This window comes from Xyrauchen texanus, chromosome 1 (assembly GCF_025860055.1).
Source record: "Xyrauchen texanus isolate HMW12.3.18 chromosome 1, RBS_HiC_50CHRs, whole genome shotgun sequence".
Lineage (NCBI taxonomy): Eukaryota > Metazoa > Chordata > Actinopteri > Cypriniformes > Catostomidae > Xyrauchen > Xyrauchen texanus.
In genome coordinates this window covers 36,384,695-36,394,875 of record NC_068276.1, presented here as the reverse complement: position 1 = coordinate 36,394,875, position 10,181 = coordinate 36,384,695, and the positions used below count along the sequence as shown (strand labels likewise).

Below are 10,181 nucleotides of genomic sequence, written 5' to 3'. Positions count from 1 at the left end.
GGATGCAGCTTCAGTAACTTGGTATAAATAGCTTGCGTAAAGAAAACAATGGGGTCAGGAGTCTTTAATAATCAGGTGCCACCAATTCCTTGAGGTAAACATTACACACAAAATTCAGTAACAAAACTTCACTGTATTTCTCAAATGCTTACTAAATGTTCTTACATATTCAAATGGTTTATTGTTGCATAAGAGAGGACTTGTCTCTGTGGCGTCCATTCAGATTAATACTTGTTCCATATTATAACCCTCTGTCACCCCTTATATCTATAAGTAACACAATCAGTGTCAAAATGAAAAACAATTTGCATGGGTTTTTTTTCTCTCACAAAAACAATCCTTACATTAACTACAACATTGTAAAGAAAAAGAAAAGAAAACTTGTTTATCCTCAATTTTAGGCTACAAAAGGAGAAGGGTGACTTATCCAAATACTACTTACATACCCAACTAGTAATATAATCCTGTAATTACACAATTTTACAAACCCACATTTTTTTTTAAGTAAAAAGGTTATAAAAATAGATGTGTCTGATTGAGTTCTACTGATTGTGTTGTCCTTTAACAAATGAGAGGCCTGAAGCTACACAGATGATGGTAGAGAGAAAGAGAGAGAGCGCTCTCAGCGCTTGTGAAATGGGTAAACTACAGGGCATCACACACTCTAAAAAACAGCATTTTATTCTCCTTTCTCCCTCACAAGTGAAAGAGTAATGTAACGAGTCAATTACTCAGTTGGTACGAAAATTACTTCAGGCTATGTATGGCTGTGTTGAGTCACGCTCATTATTAATCTTCACAAAGTAGAGATAAAAAAGGCAGTGTTTGGATGACAGATGATCGCTGGGTGTTCAATGCTCCTCTGCATCTCTCGCTCTCTTTAGTTCCCTTTCCCCTTTCCTTTCTTTCCTGTGAAGAGGAAAATCATTATTCAGATTTATCAGTAAAGCCAAACCTTTGACAATGCCTCCCTGTCTCACAATGCTTAGGAAATACATATGCCCAGTGCTATTATTGCTGAAATCCAAATTAAATTAAGCATATTAACAACAAACCTATGCGTTTAAAGGACTGTCTCTTATGTATAAACATAGGTTCATCAATTATTTCAGAATCCCAACAGGCCAAGATTACGCAATCAGAGTAGATTACATACATTACAGTCTCCCTTGACTAAACCGAATCAAACAACTGGTTGCAATGTAATGAGTATAACAATCATTCAGAGGAGTAAGTTAATTTTGGGTTTGGTGTTGAGAATGTACCTTTGGGTTTGCTTTTGACCTTGGTGGTGCAGGGTTTGGAGACAGAGATGGTTTGCTGACATTCAACATTGAACAGAGCCTTTTGCAGAGTCCCAGAGCGGCTCTTTGTGCTTGTGGCAGCATCACACTCACCCCAGTTACCAAACTTATACTTGCAGTCAGCTGCATAAAAAGTGTTATAATAAAGTATGTATAATAATATAAAACATTTACAACAGACATAAATGGGTGTTTCTTCAACCTTCGGTCATTTTAAGACATTTCACACTCAGTAGTTTATTTCTATATTTTTTTTGTATTTGTCTACTAACAATATCCAACAGTGTATGTACATGTAATTTACGCTGAGATTTTTGTAATTTTTTTCTGAAGTCATGACAAATCCTACCACAGTGTAGTTTCCACCACATCTCAAATTCTGTATTGCGTTGGATAGAATTACATGGTGGAGATTATAATGATGGAAATTACATTTAGTAGTTTTTGAAATAAAATGTCTGACTTCTTTGTCTTGTTAAGGCAAATTTTATACTATAGCTTATTTTAGCTATTTTAGAGTACTGTATACTGAATGTTTCCTAAATACACAAAATTAAATAATAATGTCACACTTTTTTGCATAGCATGGCAAATTATGGGTAGATTGTAAATTAATCCCAATAAAAATATTCTGCTTAAAAATCCTATCTACATTGATTTTTCTTTGGGGTTTTTTCATGACTGACCTAAATAATTCTCTTTACTGACACTTTTGTTGACTCCGTAAACAAGTTCACTAACTTTTGAAAAAAAATAATAATAACTTTATAAGGGGTAAAATTGTTTGATGTAGTGGAAATGACGCCAAAACCGTGGGAGAGTTTATAGATTTAATTTTCACTCAATTAATATTAAAATATCGAAATGGTTTATTTTACTCTTTGTTTAGATTATCAGAGCTTTAAACACGTAATAATTTGTATTTATATGATAGATTTCATATTGTTTAATATTAGTTTAGTATAAATAATAAAAAGTAAAATAGTAAATGGTTTAATATTGAAAGTCTGGGTCTTGGCATTGGAAAAGTACCAAAAATAAATGGCATGGTTTTAATTTGAGATTTATATAACAATTTTTTTTTTTTTTATTAAAATCAACCTGAAGTGCTGAAGATGAAGAGACTAGAAAATAATGTAATTTATGTTACAACAGTCAAAAAGCTCAAGCAAATGCCAATGTCCAAATATTTTCATTTGATTGAACCACAGAAAGAGTTCCATATTTCAGTTTATTGATCAGTGGTATTTCATAGTTTTGCTCACCTCCAAAACTTTTCTTCCAGTTACAGGGCAATCTGCATTTGACTTTCTTGGTCTGCTCGTTACAGGTGCCCTCCCTCAAGCCTTGTCCACAGTCCCCGTTATTGGCTACGCAGCTGCCATAGCGCCACTCTGAACAGTCGGGACCTCCCTTACCACCTTTACTCTTCTCTATCACACAACATACAATACAGACAATACAGTTATCTCATGTGACATGATTCACTTGCCCTTTAAAACAGCAGCATAAAGATCACAGCAACTCAGTTTACTTCCTACAGGTGCACAAATGGCTTGTGATGATCAACTAATTTTCACTAATATGTCAGTAGTTTCAAGGCTCAAAGTCACAAAATCACATTGTTATAAGGGGGAGAGGAGAGAAAGGAGAGATGATGTGATGGCCTCTGTCATGTTTGATACCTTTCTTGTTTTTCCCAGCCTCTGTAGTCACGATCATTAAGGCCATGAGCACCACGATGAGGGTGGAAAACAAGCCACGCATTCTGAAAAACAGAATAATGGATATCAATCATTTCATTAGGCATACACTGCTGTTAATTATCAGATCACTGAAGTTGCTACATAGAGATGCTGAAAAGATCAGTTGCTGCAATTCTTCACTTCTGTAGAACAGCAACAATAATCAAACATGGTGATATTGCACTTAAAAAAAATTTTTTTAGTAACTGTAAAATTTCTATAATTAATACAGTTATCAAAAGGGCAGGTCAGATTTCAACCCATCTATTCTGCCCTTTAAATATTTGAATTCTCCAAATAAAATGAAAGAATGGAGCTGATAAATGTGATCATTCAGATTGATTCATTAGATCTTCACTGAATGAATCCAACAGCATAAAAATGTTGCAGTCTTGGCTGCTGCAAACAAAAGTTCAAATGTCACAAATCTCTGCAATCACACTGCAACCAGATTATAATGTACTGTAACTACGGTGTTTCAAATTCTACAGCCGCCCATAGGAACAAGCGCACACCCACAAAAGCACACACAAAACACACAGGACGATGATGTAACAGCCAGTGGAACAGTAGCATGAGTAATAATTTTTCTAAGAATTATGCTAATGAAGTGCTTGGCTCCAAAAGCACTGCTGCAGTACTGGCTTGTTGATGTGGCTCATCAAACACAGTCTGGACAACCAAAGTGACAAAACATACAAAGTTATGCTCACAAACACAACTGAACATTCCCCAGCAGCCCTATACAGGCTCAGTCTAGTTCATTTTCTCAAAGAAATTTTTCAGAATGAGTCTGTGCAACTTTGAATCAGTTCTTCAAATAAAGCAGTAAGTGAGAAATATCCTGATGACCTACTATTTCTGGTGAGATACTGAACTGCGGATCGACTAGACACTTAATGATCCCATAATCCCTAGGGAGCTGAGGAGATGTCACGTTCAGAACACTGGATTTAAAAGAATGGTGGTGAATCACGAGTCGGACGGCTCCTCTCAACTGTAAGTGCTATATACAATATATCAAGATCATTCTTCCTTGTGCTTAAATGGTGCTTGTTTAACAAAACCAGAGAATATAGTTTTCCCAGTTGTTGTTTTTAAGTCACATAGTCAGGTCACGAGACATTGCCCACGTCCCCGGATGAAGTATGTCCGAAATCTATTCATACTACTCACATGCATACCTAAAAGAATGTACCGTTTTTCCATTAGATAAATGCGTCCTTCATCAAATACAGTACATACGTGGTTTTGGACGCAGCGTTCACATCTGTGCTCTCTCTCCTATCTCTCTTTGTTCAGAGAACTGTCCTCAGCTGTGTACACACAGTGTAAATTAATAAATGTTTGAATAAATTGCACTCATTTTCTGTTCTGCTTCTCACCATGACAGCATCCAAAATGTGAAAAATATGAAGGTCCCGCAGTGCTCATAACAATGTGGAGGTTTATTTCCACTACCACTGCAATAAACAGGTAAAAGTTGTAAGTTAAGATTTTTCTGCTAATAAAAGAGTGTAATTTGTTAAAAAAAGCAACATCTCAGAGCAATTTCTCATGTAAACACTACTACAAGCTCTATCCCTTGAGTGTGTGAACACAGCATCTCCATATATGGTTTTTTTTGTTCTGTTTATCTGTGACTCTGGCTGTGTGAGAGACTCTTCAGCCTCTGCTTGTGATCTCCATGGCGATGGTTCGTCTGCGTGCTGGGAGATAGCAGGAGTGTATTGTCTGAGGAGAAAAGAACCATCGCCACAGGACGCCATTCTTCTGGAACACTCCGTGGATATGAAGTCAAAGGGACTGAACCAGCAGCTCACACAGAGCCATAGAAACACACATATGGACCCAGATTTCAGAACTCACATTCACACACACACAGCTTCCCACAGCCACATTTACTAACAACTCAGCACCATTGTTGGTGGGGGAGTGACTTTTTCATCAATAAGACATCCCTGGTTTAGAGTGTGTGTGAAGGTCTGTTAGCAGGAAAAGCAATTAACGGTAATAAAAGTTGATCTCCTGTTGAAAGAGAGGATGGTTTCTGAAAGAAGCAATAAAAGACTGCTGAAAGCTTCCAGAAGGAGCTGAACTGATGAAAAGGGTAATTGTAATGGCTTTGAGGATAATTAAGCACCTATTAGGTCCAAACAAGTCTCTATTCCTCTGAAAACCTGGTCTCATAGAATCACATTACTATAACTACATTTTTGCATCGGCTCGTTGCATGTATCGCGGCTGGTGAAATGAACACTAGAGGCGCTACAACAACAATGTATTTTATTTACTTTCACACAAATCCCAAGAAAACAGCTAATTATTAGTTAAAAAACAATTACTTTTTACTTCACAAAATGCTATTATATGACATACACTGTAGTAAAACACTTTTACTCTAAGGCAAGACTTGTAAGGTGACACGTTTGAACTTTTGCATAAGAAACAAAAATTACAAGCTTGTTCGGATGTAATCAAATTATGCCGTAGCTTAACTGATATAGCAATGCTCTTAAAATGCAAAGGTGTCAAAGTGTCTTAGACCCTGTTTACACCTGGTATTGAGATGTCTCGGGTGATCTGATCACGTGTGTTCAGGCGACACATCACTGTTTATACCAGGTCTCATAAATGCATCTCCTGTGGCCACTTGTGTTCGGATTTCAGTGGGAGGATTTCTGTTTTATGATGACATACATCCATCAATATGTCAGTGTGTTACTGCATGACATTAAAGTACAACAAAGTCAGAAAAGATAAATAAAGTGTGAAAGAAAATAGCACATATGCAGCTGAAATTTAATATAAGCACAAAAGCAACATTTCGTGCAGAATTTTTCACTATATTAGTGGATTATCTGTATTAAAGGAGCTTCAGTAGTTTGTGTTGTCATCTGTCTCTCTGCATGTTGATGTTAGACACACGGAAGAAGATCCGTGAAGTTCTCGTGATTGTGTATGTATTTGCTTCGTGAAATTTTCTGATTGGACAGTTATTTCCTTATAAAGATACACATAACTGGCCAAGTTTAAAAAGCTTCATGGCTTACAGGGACGCGCATCAGGACGGTTTAGCGTTTACACCTCTGATACGATGTGGTCACATGCATATTGACTATCTCCATATGTGGTTAGAGTGATCTGATCGCAAAATGTTTTAGACCCCTTTCAAACACGTATTTAATGCTGACCACTTGTGATTGGATCACCTGAAATGCATCTTAATACCAGGTCTAAAAGGGGTCATAGAAGAACACAATGATGTTGTTGCTTCAGCAATTATGTTTTTCATGTCACATTCACTTTTAATGACATTACTGGTTAGGTTTACAGTAGGGAGGTTGGTTTAGTTGATTTAAAACTCGATAGAGCACTAACCTCAAAAACCTCACATGTTTGGGATTTAGCGAGACGTGGTATGCGTAATATGTGTATCGGGAGCGGCGGTACTGCTCATATTGACTGTTCCATTCTGGAGGGCAGCACTGACAAATCCGGTCACGTGTTGTTGCGTGTGTGTGGAATATTATGGACTTTGAGAGACGACAGTAGTTTCACTCGCACTGTCTTTTTGGCCCGTAATTTTCAACTCAATCTCTTGTTCAAGTAAAAACGGCACCCTGCATCACTCAGGCGCCAGGCCTTTATAGGTCACCATAAGTCGCAGCAGTAAAAATGCTCTAAACCTTTCTTTTCCCCTCACTCTTTGGCTTTCAATAGGATCGGCCTGAGAAGCAGACACTCAGTGCTCCTCTAAAGCAGTTTATAAAATATTCTGTTGACCCACTAAATCCAGAAGCTCCCTTCAAACAGTAATTAAGTGTCAGGCACTCAGCCGAGCGTGACTAACCTCTCTCAGAAACCACAAATCTCAAGCACACCAACCCCCATTTTCCTGGCCCAAAAATGTCTTCACCCCCTCTCTGTGTCCAAAAAAAATCCCCTCCTCACCTTTTTTTCTTCTCTTTTCTGACCTTTCTCTGAAATCTCTCAACAGGCAGTCTTCTTTGTGCAATGCATGTTTGAGTGTATGTGAATGATGGAGGGAGTTCCAGACAGCCTAATGAGGCTGTACAGACCCGCTGGGTCCAGTGTGCGTGCACGCACACACACACGCACACATATACACACATGCTCTCACATATGTGTAGAAAGCCCCATTCCTCACATACTATGAGGACCTAACCCACTCATCATACGCCATGGGGCTTCCATTATCACAAGCACAGAGGAATGCAGGACTGCTGGACACACACAGTTTCTTCTCTCTGCTCCCCTCCAATTTTTTCAGTGCAATCCAGCACCCACTGTTTAAGTGTGTGAGTCTCTCCCAGCACAACCAGCTGGACTTCCAACTCATTTACATAGAAGAGAAAACAACACAAAGCTCTGACCCACTTCACTCATAGTCAGACATATGGCGCAGTTTCACGCCTATCAGCAACTGCTTTTCGATAAAAGATTTTCATTTGGGGCCTCTCCTTTCAGCAGCTCTTAAATTCTATTACAAGCGTTCGGTTTTCTGTAAAGACTACATTAAACAGAGGTGCTTTCATTAGGTCTAAAGTGAAGCAGGCGCTTGAGGCTGAGCTGGTACTGATACAAGAGTTTGCGTACTGAGTCTTCAGAGAAACAGTATGGGGGGAGTTCAAGTCAGCACTGGCATTATCAGTCATCTAAACCACAGGCAGATATGGGGGAGGAGAGAGACAGAAGAGCCAAGCCAAGAACAGCTGTTTAAGTTTACCTCAGCACAGGATTTACTCAAATACAGGTTTGAGGCTAGCAGTCATAAATCATTGTGACTCTACCATCATTCTTTCTGATAGGCTTGTGCAGCTGTGTGATGTCCACACACACACACACACACACACAGGCTGTCACAGGCTCAGTGCTGTAAATCATTAGGTAATCGTTACACCAAATGCTTTCTGACAGAAATTGTGACCAGTGCACTGCTGGAGGCTATTGAATCTTAGAACACACACTCTCACTTAAATCAACATGTAACAGCATCCCGCTTCTTAAAGAGAAATCATAAACTGAGACACCAAGTCTGGCCTTCATATACACTCCCTGTGGGCATACACACATACAGTTTTTCCAGAGCTCAAGACACAGCTCTGCTGCTTAAAAGCAATAGCATATAGATATTATGTGGAGGGAAAGAGTCCTGCGAAACACATTCTCTTCTAAAGTAATGTGAAATAAACATTGTAATGCATATGAAATTCATATGGCTGACAAGGCACTGTTTTAACTCTGTCCTGAAGGTTTTAATACAACCTTTTGTGATCCATTTCACCCAGAATTATTCAATCAAATGGGACAGATGATACATGTCCATTTCATACAATGTTTGACCCCTTTGTCTCCTTTTAAAGGCACACCAAAACAGGGCAGAGGCCAAAAGGTAGAATGGTTACAACTTTGCTGAAGTGTTGTGGAGTGTATAGTTTAAAATGTAATCCCTTTAATAGGAGTGCAATTTTTGCACTTGCTTAGTTCCTCTCTGGGAGGAAGAGGCCCCAAAAGTGTCTAAAGAGAGAGAAATGAAAGAGGGGGCAGGTCAGAATGCAGGTCAGGTGAAAAGATCTCTGAAAGCCCTGCACCCTTTGACCATGCTCATTTTAATCACTCCATTGAACAGAAGAGAGAGGGAGTGAATGCAGCCAAGTGCATTAAATACACAATGATCTCGAACACGCATGCACACAGGCATACACACACACACACACAGAGAGAGAGAGAGAGAGAGAGAGAGAGAGAGCGATCTAAGCAAGAGGACAAGAGTAATTAATTGTGATTTTCCATTTAACATATTAGCTCCACAAACACAAACTTGTTTTTATGATATTGTGGGGACTCTCCATAGACTTCCACGCATTTTATACAGATCTAACGATAATTTCTGTCTCCTAACCATAACCTTACCCCTAAACTTCACAGAAAACTTTTTGCATTTTCAAAAAAACATTGTTCAGTATGTTCAATAAGCCATTTTGCTCATGGGGACCACTGGCTGGACCGCACAAGGTAGGTGATCTCAGGTTTTACTATCCTTGTGGAGACATTTGGTCCCAACAATGTAGTATAAACACACACACACACACACACACACACACACACACACACGCACAGTACATAAAACAGGCATAATGTTTTATACTACAACTACAATCATGATGAAGTAAAGGGAAAGCAAAAACAAGATGACTTTGAGCGTAATCTTACTTTGCAGCACTTTTGGTTAGTGTTTTGAAGACCCATTTGAATAAAAAAACAGGTTGCATTTTGTAAATAAATAAATAAACAAACAAACAACGTTTGTGAGGGAGCTGAGCTGATGTTTAATATGACGCCCAAAAATGCTCAATGGTAATTAACTTGGTTTTGAGACACAAACAGTAGATGTGACATCATGAATAAAATACTTGCATGAAGGAACTTGACCGACATTTCGTCACTGAGTATTAAACGTTAGCGCACTTTAACGACTGTTGTTAGTTTCATGAAATCATTTCACTCAGCACAACGTGTATTTTTAATATAAACCAAAATCAAAAGTAAAATATATTTATAGTCCACGTTTTGTTCGTGTTCAGACACTTGTTGTAATCAGCGCGAAAAAAAATCTAAATAAACTATTTATATATTTTTTTAATCGTTCTAAACTTTCCATTACACTTCTTAAAAGGTTCAAGTTGTAAATAGGCACATTGGTTCGATAACAACTGTTGAAGTCTTCCGATGGAGAAAATTAATAAAACTTACTTGCTCTCTGTGTTGTAAGTTCCCACTCTGAAAGAGATTAAGTGTGTTGAACTCTTCTCCAGCATTCGCCTTTATGCGCCGCTCCGGCTCTTTGTTTCCCCTCAAACTAATTTAATCTCTTTCTCTCCCCCTGAACCCCATTTAAATTAACCACCCGTGACGTCACGGCCACGTCAACATCACTCAGTAGACCAAAGGCGCAGACATGTGACCTACCATCATGTTTTACAGTATTTAAACAAGGAAATTATGTAGCCTATTAGCCAGTCAGATTCAAACTACGGGCATGTATTTTATTTTAAGTCTTAATGTATTATTGTTTACTTCCCTATAGCAGCCTTAATTGTTAAAATCT

General features: G+C 38.3%; 1 protein-coding gene across 1 annotated transcript; it reads right to left on the bottom strand.

Moving 5' to 3' along the window:
- Positions 1-113: 113 nt before the first annotated feature.
- LOC127650093 (midkine-A-like) lies at positions 114-9,979 on the bottom strand. The gene is made up of 5 exons (XM_052135296.1): positions 9,827-9,979; positions 2,990-3,072; positions 2,570-2,737; positions 1,266-1,427; positions 114-909 (listed from the first exon to the last, which is right to left on the bottom strand). Exons 1-5 carry the CDS (start codon positions 9,889-9,891, stop codon positions 881-883), a joined length of 507 nt encoding a protein of 168 aa, XP_051991256.1. The 5' UTR covers positions 9,892-9,979; the 3' UTR covers positions 114-880.
- Positions 9,980-10,181: the final 202 nt, after the last annotated feature.